Raw genomic sequence first — 14,341 nt, forward strand, 5'->3', positions numbered from 1 at the left:
TTCATAAGGTAAGAGCGACAACTATCAAATAAAAAATAAACAGAGAATGGTGGTCAATAAAACTAGTCAATATTAGAGAAAACATGATCACGTTAACCGTGCCATAATCACCAAATCAATGTTTAATGATGAGAACACTCCACAAACTCGGACCTATAATGATAATTACAACAACTGCGGGCATGATCATCCCACAATTGAGGAAAACATTTTACCCAAAAAAAGAAAAAGTAAAAGAGGAAGGACGAGGTGATCTCACATATAATTAGCAAACTTAAATTATTTCTAAATGAGATAGATTAGGCTACTTTTAAAGAAAGTTTTGAGACCAAAAAATAATAGAGCGTTGCTCTTCTTCATTAATAACTCATTATAAATAGGGGTAAAATATTAACAGCTTTCCTAACTAATAGCATAAAAATAACTACACACGTTTTTACCACTAAACTACTCTCTATAATATCTAAAACAGAATAAAATAAATACTGGATTGTAACTGCTCCTAAATACATGGAAATACTAACTGATCTACGTAATTTAACACCCCCCCTCAAGTTGGTGTAAAGATATCTTTCATGCCCAACTTGCTTAGACAATCTTCGAACTTTTGTCTATAAAGGCCTCTTGTGACAACATCTGCGAGTTGTTCGGTCGTTGGAACGAATGCCATGCATATTTCTCCCCTCTCCAGTTTTTCCTTTATAAAGTGTCGATCGATTTCCACGTGTTTGATCCAGTCATGTTGAACCGGGTTGTTAGCAATGCGGATTGCTGACTTATTGTCGCAATATAGCTTCATTGGTGAGTTTGACTCGATCTGTAGCTCTTTCAGAATGCTTCTTATCCATATAACTTCACAGATTCCCTGCGCCATTGCCCGGAATTCAGATTCAGCACTACTCTGAGACACTACATGTTGCTTTTTGCTTCTCCATGTCACCAAGTTTCCCCAAATAAATGTGCAATATGCTGAAGTAGATCTTCGGTTGTCCGGACAGCCGGCCTAATCAGCATCAGTGAAGACTTCAACTTGTATGTTCTTGTTTTTCGCGAAGAGTATTCCTTTGCCCGAACTTCCTTTGAGATAGTGTAATATTCGATACACTGCCTCGAGATGAGTTTCAGAAGGGCTATGCATATATTGACTTACAAGACTCACAGCATAGGAGATGTCGGGACGGGTGTGATCCAAGTAAATCAACTTTCCAACCGGTTTTTGATACCTCGTTTTGTTAGCCGGAATATCTCCCTCGGCCTTGCTGAGCTTGTGGATGGGGTCGATCGGTGTAGACACTGGTTTGCAGCCAAGGAGACCCGTTTCGGATAGGAGATCCAACGCATACTTGCGTTGCGAGATTGCAATTCCACTCGGTGATCTTGCTACTTCCATTCCCAAGAAGTACTTGAGGTTTCCCAAGTCTTTTATCTCGAATTGTTGAGCTAGGAAACGCTTCAACTTCGCAAGTTCAGCCTCATCGTCTTTTTTCATGACCATATCGTCCACATAAACAATTAGTATGACCATTTTACCTCTCGAAGTGTGCTTGTATAACATGGTGTGGTCGGACTGAGCTTGTTTGTAGTTCTAATCCTTCATAGCCTTCGAAAATCTACCAAGCGCGAGGAGACTGTTTTAGTCCGTAGAGAGCTTTCTTCAATCTGCACACCTTTCCACCGGCGTTGTTGTCAAAACCTGGTGGAACTTGCATGAACACTTCCTCTTCCAACTTACCGTTTAGGAAAGCATTTTTCACGTCAAATTGTAATAATGGTCAATCTAGATTCATTGCTAAAGAAAGTAAAACTCTAACAGTGTTAAGTTTCGCAACCGGTGCAAATGATTCCTCATAATCTAGACCGTATGTTTGAGTAAACCCTCGAGCAACAAGTCGGGCTTTGTATCTTTCAACTTGACCATCAGCATTATATTTAACGGTGAATATCCACTTGCAATCAACTGTGCGCTTTCCCTTAGGTAGTTCAGTCATTTCCCAAGTTTCATTTTTCTTTCGAGCCCTCATTTCCTCTAAGACCGCCTCTCTCCACTTCGGAACACTTAGAGCTTCTTGTATTGAACTAGGGACCTCATCATTCGTTATAAGGGTGGTGAACGCCCTAAAGCTAGGGGATAGATTTTGATAAGAGACATAGTTGGACAATGGGTATAAGGGAAACTTGGTGCATGTTCGGGTACCTTTTCAGAGGGCTATAGGTTCATGTAGCCTATCATGGGATGACTTTGACTCTGCTGATGCAATGTTGACTGACTTTTCTATAGATTCTATGTTTTGAGATAAATCAGGAAGTGGAGAATTCATACCTTGACTGGAGCTTGGTTCGGATGTTGGCAATGCAGGGGTTTCAAACATAGTCCGTATTTGCTGCCTTGAATGAACACTGAACTTAGGAGTTTATCCCTCAATAAAAACTAGTTTCGGTGTCATTAGAAGGTAAAATATTATTATTGGTATTTTCAGTTCGGGGTTCATCAATTGATTGTGGTTTTTCAAGATTTGCAGGTCTAGGTGTGACATGTAATTTCCAAAACTGATCTTTAATATGATGAATGTTCTCCCCCTGAAGAGAAGTTTTCTAAAAAAAAAGGCTGATTTTGAAAAAATGTGACATCCATACTAATGTGGATTTTACCCGAGCAAGGGTCAAAACATTTAAAACCTTTTTGAGTTGGAGAGAATCCCAAGAAAACACATTTATCAGCTCTATGATCCAGTTTTCCTCTCTTATGATCATGAATATGAACAAAATCTGTGCAACCAAAATTTTTTGGGTGTAAATCAGAGAAACATTTATTTTCCGGAAAAAAAAGTCTAAGTGTTTGTGTCGGAGTTTTATAGCTAACAACTTTGCTTGGCATTCTATTAATTAGATATGAAGCAGTGAATATAGCATCTCCCCAAAAATTTTTAGGAACGTTCATAGAAAACATTAAAGCTCGGGTAACTTCAAGTAGGCGTCTATTTTTTCTTTCAGCAATACCATTTTGTTGAGGTGTATCAACACAAGAACTGTGGTGGATGACTCCTTTTTCAATTAAAAACTTACCTAAAATACTATTAAAATATTCCCTACCATTACTAGTTCGTAGAATTTGAATCTGAGTTTGAAATTGAGTTTCAATCCTAGTAAAGAAAATTTTTAAAAGTATTAGCAACCTCGGATTTTTCTTTTAATAAATAAATCCATGTGTTCCTAGTATGATCATCAATGAAAGTGATGAAGCATCTCGTGCCGGAAATATTTTTAACCCGGGATTGTCCCCGCATATCGTTGTGTATTAGAGAAAAAGGTTTTGATGGAGTGTATCTAATCGATGGAAAAGAAGATCTTTTATGCTTAGCTAGCTCACAAAATTCACACTGCAAATAATCAACATTTTTATTTCTAAACAGAATGGGAAACAAATGTTTTAAATAACCGAAACTAGGATGGCCTAAACGAAAGTGCCATAACATTATTTCATCAGATAATGACAAGAAACTAGAATATTGAGGTTGCTGAATTTGTTTACTCAAGGAAGCTTCGGAGTTCAGAGAATATAGCCCCCTTGTTCTTTAGCATTGCCAATCATCTTCCCCGAGCATAGGTCCTGTAAGACGCAACCAGTAGGTGAAAATATGAGTTGACGTTGTGAATCAGCGACTAATTTGTTAACAGATATCAAACTACATGCTAGGTTAGGGACATGTAGAACATTTTTCAGAGTAATGGATGGTGAGATGATGATGGAACTTTTCCCTGCAATAGCTGAGAGAGACCCATCTGCAATCTTTATTTTTTCAGAACTAAAACATGGAAAGTAAGATTTGAATAGGTGTGAAGAATTTGTCATGTGATCAGTGGCTCCTGAATCTATGATCTAAAGGGTAGGAATTTATGAGGAAATTAACAATTAGAGCTATTTTAAATTTACCTTTCTGGGCAATTGATGATGATGGGTTTGATAACTTATGTGAGGTCCACAGTTTATACAATTTCTCTAAGTCTTCTTTATTGAAGAAAGGCTGCTCAGGTTGTGGTGATTGGGCCCCATGTTCGCTGGAAGTCATTTGTGCAGCTTGGTAGGCACCTTTGCTGTCACGGGAGGATCGCTGAGATGGCTGGGAATCTGGTGGTTTTCAGTGGAGCTTCCAACACTTGGCTTTGACATGACCTTGTTTGTGGCAGTAGTCGCATATTGGGATATCATATTTTTTTGAGGAGCGGTTGTAGTCGGTGAAACGCTGACTCGAATCAGATCTGGAAGTCAGCATGACGGCTGTTTCAATCTGAGTTGCAGCGGCTTCATTAGCACCGGGTCCGAGCATGACATGGCGACGACTCTCTTCTCGCCGGACCTCTGCAAAGACTTCTCGGGTGCTCGGAAGTGGTCCTCGGCCAAGGACTCTTCCTCTGACTTCATCAAGTTCCTTGTTCAGCCCTACCAAGAAATCAAACACGCGCTCCTTCTCGATAAGGCACTGTCGGTTGAGCAGCTCCATTCATAGTTGCAGTAGAGATCGAGCTCCTGCCACAACATTTTGAGGTCGGTGTAGTACTGGGTGACTGACTTTTCGCCCTGCTTTGCCTTCCTCAACCGGGTTTTGATGTCGAAGAGTTGGCCCGCGTTTCCGAGATCTGAATAGGTCTCCTTCACCGCTGACCAGATCGCATGTGCTGATGGAAGGAACAAGAAAGTCCTTTCTAGATTTTCCTCCATAGAGTTTACCAACCAAGACATGATCATTGAGTTCTCGGCCTTCCATTTTTCAGACCCGGTTGCGTCCCTGGTTCCGTCTGGTTTCACCATTGATCCTGAAAGGTAACCAAACTTGCCTTTTCCCTGGACAAATAGTTTCACAGATTGAGATCATTCCATAAAATTACCTCCATTTAGTTTATGAGAGATAATTGAATAGTCTTGCAGTGACTCGGTGGTGGAGATGGAAGTAGATCCACCAGACTGAGCAGACTCACCGATAGAACCAGAATTAATACTTGGATCAACCATTATGATTGGCAGGATCCTATATAGGTGTTTATAGGTGTTTTATGGCTCTGATACCATGAGAGCAAAAAATAATAGAGCGTTGCTCTTCTTCATTAATAACTCATTATAAATTGGGGTAAAATATTAACAGCTTTCCTAACTAATAGCAGAAAAATAACTACACACGTTTTTACCTCATGACTACTCTCTATAATATCTAAAACATAGTAAAATAAATATTGGATTATAACTGCTCCTAAATACATGGAAATACTAACTGATCTACGTAATTTAACAAGTTTAGTCTATGATCTTCAGCATCTTGCTCTACTGCTCGACGTAGGGTTTTATATCAACCATTTTTTGTAAATACGTTTGTACAACAATGGTGTGGCACTAGAAAGAGTGGATAAACTTAAATAACATGGGAAGTATCAATATAGGAGGAGTCTCTCTGTGATAAATTGAGGACTACAGATGTACGTCGACTCTCTGAATGGAAGATATGGCAGATGTGACAGTTCACCAAAATTTAGATTAGTTTACTTGATGAAAAAGATATGGTGGTTTTAGTTTGCTATTTATCTAAGTTAGTTTGTTTGTCTTGTTTTCTTTGTGTCTTATTTAATCTAATATACTTTTTGGATGTTTGGATTTTGCTCTTATGCCCACATTCTGATGGTTATTTTTGTATCTTGAAGATGACTTAATCCTCTTTTGGGTTTTTAGTTCAAGCGCTTTATTGACGTTTTGACAATGTAGGCATTCGAATGTCTTTCTCCGTGGTTGGTTGTTCTCAGACATTTTGTTTCATCTATTAACCTTCGAGAGTTTATTGAAAAACACTTATGAATTACTTAAAATTCAATGTGGTTTATCATCCGTCGATCGGAAGCTCAAACATGCATGTTGTGTTTTCCGATTGTAATATTAAATCATTGTTCTCTTGAAATTTCATCGTTCGCTGTTATAAAAATTTATGATATTTATATTATTGAGTGATATATTATTTTACAATAGAAAAGTATGAGCTACTGTTTATATGACATCATGGGAAGTTTTAAACTAATGATAAAAAAAAATACCGATTATTGAATGGCCATTTGTTCGATTTTGTCAAACCTTGCGTGTATGCCCAATGATTTCCATTATAGACACCAACTTATAATGTCAAAATAAACACCTCCGTACAAATACATATTTATACTACAACAAAATGATGCACTGCATGACATCCATGTACATATATTTATATGCCAACTTATGTGCGTGTGTAGATTCTTATGTATGTCGGGGAAAATCTATTGGCTAGATTCAAATTTGTGACGAACGAAAGATAAATTATTACTCAATAATTTCAAGCCCTTGACTTGTTAAGATTCTTGGTTTCGCATCAGAAGGTATCGATAAAAATATTAATTCTAAAGGGTCAAATCAATAATTTTTTTTGAGGAAAAAATCCATAATTATTAATAAATAAAATATGGAAATACTATATATAGTTATATACATATGACTATATGAGTGTGTCATTCGTCTATGTACAATGCACAAACATAGACCTTCTAATTTTATAATCTAAATTTAACACTGCCGCAGCTTAAACTTTATTTTTAAGCTTTGTTTATGTAAGTGTGAGAGGTCTCAACACCAACGATAATGGAATCGCTGAACTTTCACATTTGAAATTAAACTCTAACTTGGTTTTGACACAAATTCCTTCTACGTCCGAAAATTTAGCTTCAGACCAAAGCTTGTTTCTAAGGGCCAAAAAAAAACATTATCAATGAAGTCCAGCCTAAAAAAATGAGATATCCAAATCTCAATTAAGAACATTACAAATACTGTTGATCAATGATAAATATCGTCACTGAATATAATCAGTTCAACATATAACCTTTCCAAATAATTTAGCATCTTTTCACTATTTTTCATATATACAGAAATTTTTTAACTAATAAATAAATATATTTTGCTATTTTGAGGATATAGATGAAGATAGCTTATATGAAGGAAGTAATGCCACTATAATTAGATTGTCCTGACTACAGACTAACAATTTGTTGCGGCGATTACTATAATTTTTTAATGGATGCTTAACTATTTCTTTTAGCACTGTTGTTTCAAAGCCTCAAACTGCCGGCAAATATATTTTAGAATTTAGACTACGGCTACAATTAAATTTAAAATACATCTACAGAAAATAATGTTAGTTGCTGGTCCAATTTAATTGGTAGTCTCTATTTGACTTTTAAATTTTAATGTCCACTTTCCATATGAGCCTACTTGTGTATTTAATTCTATACACAAACATTGACAACGTTCAGATTCTAAACTGAATCACAGAATAAGAAAATTGCGTATGTCGTGAAGGGACGTAGCTAACTTTTAATGCTTATACATGGTTTAAAAAGTCACGTTGACGTTGATGTTGATGTTGACGTTGGAGTTGATATTACGAGATTTAAAATGTCATTAACTACACGTAATTGTGGACATTCAATCCGAACAAAATTCGGCTCACGAATGGACCGGAAATTTTCAGTTTGAATAGTGTCGAAATCTCGACAAAATTGGAATGGAACATTCAGTTCCTGTTAATCCTAACACTATTCATCTAAAAAATATAACACCGTCTTATTTTGAAAAACAAAATAAAAATATATAATAAAATAAATGATCATGGAACGGTACCAAAATTTTAGCATTTAATAATATGTGTATTACTGATTTGTGGCTAAGATTTGGGTGGAGTTCACTCACCAGATTTGGTTACTTTCAACGTATTTTTATTCTTCGTTGCGATAGATATAAAATTGAATATTTATTTGCCAAAATCAATTTTATATTGAATGAAAAATTGATGCTCAAAATGGTGAAAAATACCAATAATTGCGAATGAATAATGAAAGTGTTGTGGTTGAGTGTGCTCTTACAAGAGTCCCACATGAAAAATATATATGGACTTTGTGTGAGCTTATATATCAAATTTGGTCAAACGAGTTTGAGTTCTCAAGAGTGACCTAATTTTGTAAAAAGACAAGGACTTAGGGAAGACCAAGTCCATCACATGTGCGGCGCCGCCGTCCGGGTGGGTTGGGCTTGGGCCTTCCCTAATTTTTTTCTTCCAGATTTTATTATTTATTTTAAAATAAAAATATTTATTACTTGATGTTGTAACTGAGCCTTTATAGCTCGTGTGAAGGCTTAATGGGTTTGTAATCGAGATATTAATGCCCATACATTTTGATTTGAATGTCATTAAGGTGTCTTCATGGAGCATTAGTGTGCTAACGGTTTTGTTCAAAGCCTTCATGGAATAGTCTATAAAAGACAGAGTCCATCTCTCATTCAAGACACATCAACACCGAACCAAGAGTTCTAAATTTTCTCTCTCCCTCCAGAAATTGTTTTTGCTTTCTTTTGTAGTTCGGTGATAGCTTCTAACGGAATGGTTCTATTTCGTCGAAGTCGAGTCTTGTGGTGCCATAGCTCGTCTTGTCCACCGTTGTATCTTGGGAGGTGAGTGCTCGTCGTTTTTTGCACCCGTGGGAAAGCAATAACACTTTAAGGAAACTGTCCAACATTCCTCGGTTTTTCCTTCCGTTTTCTCTTTTTCGGTTGAGGTTTCCATCCGGTTTTGTTCTTATGTTCTTTTCCTTTTTTTTTTGTTAATTATCTCTTGTAAGTTGTCTAATCATTTCTTAAAAAAATATTTTTTTAGAAATATTATTGGCTAACACCGGGTACCCTAGATTAAGTACAAATGACATGTAAACAAGTGATTTAATTAATTTTTATTTTACTTGTGCGGTTAGACTAGTTTACCATGTTTTAGATCTTATTTATTGTGCATTTTCTTTATGCTAGTCCGCCGAGTCTACTCTTAAATGTAAAGCGTTTTTTCGCCGAGGTTTCTCCAAAACTTCAGGCGCTCAACAATTGGAGAGAAGATGTTGGGTTGGTCGCTGACCACATGCTTTCCAGCTCCCGCCACGAAAGATCACTTAATTTGCGGGTGTCGGGTTTGAGGACGTGGTCATCCAGTGGGAGGTTTTGCTTGGGTGAGTGGCATCTTTGATTATGTATGAGTTTATTTCCGTTTCACTACAAGAAATACCACATTTAGCGACGAAACTATTAGCGACGACTTAATCGTCGCTAATCACCCTTTTAGCGACGATAATATCGTCGCTGATTGTTTGGTGCCAAAATTATTGAAGTTTGGCGGCAAAGATAATTAGCGACAAATTTATCGTCGCTAATTGTTTTTTGCGTCGCTAAGTTCGCGCGAATATAATTAGCGACGATAAAATTGTCGCTAATTATTTGTGAACTCATTTAGCGACGATAATATCGTCGCTAATAATGTAGAATTAATTTCGACTTCTAAAGAGGGAAAAGTCCCTCCAATTTAATTAAAACGAAAACATTTAGCGACGATTTAATCGTCGCTAAATCGTCGCTAATTGATTTCGAATTTTAAAGAGCGAAAAATCCCTCTCATTTAATTAAAACGAAATGATTTAGCGACGATGTAATCGTCGCTAAAGATGTGAAATTTACTATTAGCGACGACTAAATCGTCGCTAAATGCCAGGTTGAATTAAGTTCATTTAGCGACGATTTTTAATCAATTAGCGACGAGCTAAATGTCTTTAAATACCAGATCGCGACTTAGTTCCCTCATTCGCTCCCAAACCCTAAAATCCCCATTTTTCTCTGGTTTCTCCTCCTCCGCCGTGCGCCTCCTCCGCCGTGTGCCGCCAACGCAGTCGACGCCGTGTGCCTCCCCGGTAAGTCTCTCTCTCTCCTCACATCTCTCTCCTAATTTCTCTCTCCTGTCTGCAGCTCCTCCGCCGCTCCGCCGCCGACGCCGTCGCCGCTCCACCACCGACGCCGTCCTCGTCCTCGTCCGCCCCGGTCCGACAGCGCTGCTCTTCCCCGCTTTTTCGCGTTGGACGTTTGTTGTCACGGTAAGTTTTTTTTTTTATATAACTTTATATATATATATATATTAGTTATTTATATAATTAATATATTAATTATATATATTAGTTATTTATATATTAGTTATAAATATAAATGAATTAATTAGTTATAAATGTAAATGAATTAATTAGTTATATTTACATAATTTAGTATAAATATTTATATTTATAGAATTAATTAGTTTAAATTAGGTATAAATTTAAATTAGTTATAAATATTTATATTAGGTAATTTAAATTAGTTTATAGAATTAATTAGTTTAAATTAGTTATTTATATTAATTAGTTTACAAAAATATTTAAATTAGTTATAAATTTTAATATTAGGTATAAATATTTATATTAGGTAAAATTATGTAAAAACATGTAAAAACAATTAGTTAGTTTATGTAAATTAAATGGAATTGTATTTAATTCTTGTTACAAATGATTAATAATGTGAAATTAATTAGTTGATATGGATTATGAATTTTAATAATCGAACTACTGAGGTTGGATTTATTGTTAGTTTTAGGATGTTTCTATGCAGGTTTTAAAGTTAAAGGCTTGATGCCGGGTTTTTAAGTTTATAGGGGAGGTTCTGCCGAAATTTCGGTAGGATCGTAAAATTATAATATAAAATCCGAAAACTACTAAATTTTGAAATGTTCAATCTATAGGTAAAATGAGTTATCCAAATAGGAATTGGATAATCGAGGACCAACGTTTAAGCGTTGAGTTTGCGGCTGGCATGACAGAGTTCATGACAATGGCCCGACAACACGTAAATGTCGAAGGACGAGTTAAGTGTCCATGCAAGAGGTGTAACAACGTGTTGATGCAAAAAATTCCTGATATAGAGAATCATCTCTTTATCAGAGGATTTAAGAGGAATTACACGAGGTGGAACTTTCACGGGGAGGAAGAAGATGACGTAATGCAGTATCAGACGGATTACAGAGGAGGAGGCGGGGATGTTTGATGCTGGACACGATATCTTAGATCACAACGACGTAGACGGTGTTGATGACAGTATTGACCCGAATGCAGAATACCAGAGTGGACAGTTCGATGACCTTTTCAGCGACCTGAACACAGAATTATGGCCGGGTTGTACGGAGTATTCGTCACTCTCCTTTGTTGTCACGTTGATGCATTTGAAAGTGATGAACAAGTGGACGAATAAGTCGTTTGATCAGCTACTGAAAGTACTGAAAAAGTCTCATCCGATCGGCAACACGATTCCAGAGTCACACTACGAAGCAAAGGCGAAATTGCGTTGATTTGGTATGGGTTACGAGTCGATTCACGTCTGCAAACACGATTGCACGTTGTTTAGGAAGGACAACGCCAATCTAGACGAGTGTCCAGTTTGTAATGAGAGCCGGTGGCTGAAGAAAGACGGTGGAAAAAAAGTAGCGCATAAAGTGTTGTGCTACTTTCCACTGAAAGATCGACTTAAGCGACTGTACGCGAGTCGGCACACAGCTCTAGAGATGCAGTGGCACGAGAATGAACGCATTAAGGAGGATGGTGTACTGCGACATCCTGTAGACGGAGCAACGTGGAATGAGATCGACCGAAAATATCCCATGTTTGCGGCAGAACCGAGGAACGTCCGGCTTGGACTTGCCGCCGATGGTTTCAACCCATTTGGTGACATGAGTTTATCGTACAGTATGTGGCCGGTAGTCTTGACTGCGTACAATTTACCGTCGTGGTTGTGCATGAAAACATCGTACTTGATGTTAACATTGCTTATACCAGGTCGTAGTGCACCGGGAAAAGACATGGACGTTTTCTTACAACCGCTGATTGATGAGCTGAAGGAGTTGTGGGAAACCGGTGTTGTGTTGAGAGATGGTTCGATCGGTGAGCTATTCAGGTTGTTTTCCGTACTTCTATGGACGGTGAATGATTTTCCAGCGAGAAGCAGTTTGTCGGGATGGAGTGGTCAAGGGTACCTTGCTTGTCCGACGTGTAACAACGACACACCATCTTTCAAGGCTCGAAACAAGATTGTTTACTGCGATCATCGTCGATTCTTGCCGTTGTTACACCCGATGAGGAAGAGCAAATTGTATAAGGTACGAAATGAGAAACGACCACCACCATTGAGAAAATCAGCGAGCGACATACTTCGATAATTGCGATTAGTGGGAGATGCAACCCCGGGGAAGCACCTTGACTTCGGCGGGAAGAAACGAAAGCGCGATGCGAGTGAGCTGAATTGGACAAAGAAAAGTATTTTCTTCGAGTTGCCGTATTGATCGAGTCTTACGCTGAAGCATAACCTCGATGTAATGCATATAGAAAAGAATGTATGCGACAATCTTCTGGGTACCTTGCTGAACATCGAGGGGAAGACGAAAGACACGGATAAGGCGCGGTTGACTTTGGCGGACTAGAACATAAGGCACGAGCTTCATTTGTACCAAGAAGGAGATAGATGGATGAAACCGCCGTCGTCATACACTCTGACACCTTCAGAACGGAAGCGGTTTACTGAGTTCTTGAGATCTGTCAGATTTCCCGATGGTTTTGCGGGGAATTTGAAGAAGAATGTTACCGCGGATTGGAGGTTGATGGGTTTGAAGTCTCACGATTGTCACGTGATTATGCAGCGCTTATTGGCTCCTGCTATTCGTCCTTTTCTGGATCGAACCATTCGAGATGCCATAATAGAGCTCTGCAACTTCTTCAGACTTATTTGCTCTAGAACGCTGGTAATTTCAGACATTGAGAAGGCGCATGAGGATGTGAAGCTTATATTTTGTAAGCTGGAACGAATTTTCCCGCCTGATTTCTTCCCAATCATGGTTCATTTGGTAATGCATCTACCGGAGGAGGCAATTAACGGAGGTCCAGTTCATATGCAGTGGATGTATCCATTTGAGAGATACCTTGGAACGCTCAAGAACTTTGTGCGTAATCGAGCTAGACCAGAGGGTTCAATTGATGAAGCCTATGTTGTAGATGAAGCATTGACATTCTTCTCAAGGTATCTAGAAGGCGTTGAGAATCGTTTCAACATGCCCCAACGAAAAGACGTTGCGTCTAACTTCGAAGGTGTCAAACGGGAGTTATCGGTGTTTCAGTCATCAAGTTGTCGGCCTTACGGGAAGATGACCACGATACGCTTAGATGAGAATATACGATTGCTCGCTGAGTGGTACATTTTACGAAATTTTCCTGAAATTGACGATTTCATGAGGTAAATGAGTGAAATAAATGAACTTGAATTATTTATACGAAGTGATGTTTTAAATGAACTTGAATTTTATTTCAGTGAACACATAGATCTCATGGAATTAGAAGGTCGGCCAGATGTTGAAGAAGCGCATCGACTTGAGTTCCCAAAATGGTTTTGGGAAAAAGGTATTTGACTAATTAACTCAAAGAATATGATTAAACTCGCTTCGACACTAACCGCATCGTTAATGGTTGTATGTAGGTATTTCGCATGAGCCAAGACGGATTATCCGTATCCTCCGAATTATATGCATTGGCATTGGGACCACATTTCGCACCACAGACGTATTCGTGTTGTGTGGTGAACGGAGTTAAATTTATCTCCCGTCAACGTGATAGCAGAAGAACGACTCAGAATAACGGGGTATGTGTACCAAGTGAAGGAGGTCACGACTTTTACGGTCAAGTAGAAAACGTCATTGTCTTGACGTATCAGAACAATTATCGTGTCGTCTTATTTCAATGTCGTTGGTTCGGTGACCAAGATCCGAGGAAAAGGACACGCAACGACAATAACTTGACAAGCGTGTATGTGGCAAAAGAATGGTACAAAGACGAGCCATTTATTTTGGCAACTCATGCGAAATAAGTTTTCTACTTGGAAGATAACTTGAATGGTCTTGATTGGCGAATCGTCGAAGAGTGTAATCATCGAAATGTGTGGGATCTTCCTGATATTGACCTCATTCTTGGTCAATCTTCGTCTTCAGATCAGTTGTCAGTAGAACCGTCAGATTTAGATTCACTATCGACGCGTCATCAGTCTGCGATACCAGAGCCCGTGAGCAACGAAGCAGTGAACTTGTTGGAAAATATTGAAAAAGAAGAGTTTATCGATGACGAAGAAACTGAGGACGAAGATTTGATAGAAGAAGATGATTTGTCAGACGACGATGATTGATAGTATATAACGTTTTTCATTTACTTACTAAATTAACTGATTTAAATCATTACGAATGCATAACTAAATAAATTTTGTTTTGAATTTCAGATGGCCGAGACAGGCGCTTTCGAGAGCGCCGAGACAGGCGCTTTCGAGAGCTTGTTTACATGCATGCAGAAGAGCGCCGAGACAGGCGCTTTCGAGAGCTATTTTGCGAACTACAAGCGCCAACATCAGTCCGACAAGTCC

The 14,341-nt window shown here is 38.2% G+C and overlaps 1 protein-coding gene across 1 annotated transcript; it reads right to left on the reverse strand.

Annotated features, from left to right (window-relative positions):
• Nucleotides 1–4,438: 4,438 nt before the first annotated feature.
• Nucleotides 4,439–4,890, reverse strand: LOC149406762 (uncharacterized). Its single transcript, XM_089617629.1, has 2 exons — nt 4,885–4,890; nt 4,439–4,840 (listed from the first exon to the last, which is right to left on the reverse strand). The coding sequence occupies exons 1-2, from the start codon at nt 4,888–4,890 to the stop codon at nt 4,439–4,441; spliced, it is 408 nt and encodes a 135-aa protein (XP_089473755.1).
• Between the last annotated feature and the right edge of the window lie 9,451 nt (nt 4,891–14,341).

The sequence above is a fragment of the Urtica dioica genome, chromosome 1 (assembly GCF_054948205.1).
Source record: "Urtica dioica subsp. dioica isolate 48M chromosome 1, U.dioica_male_clone48M_v1_H2, whole genome shotgun sequence".
NCBI lineage: Eukaryota > Viridiplantae > Streptophyta > Magnoliopsida > Rosales > Urticaceae > Urtica > Urtica dioica.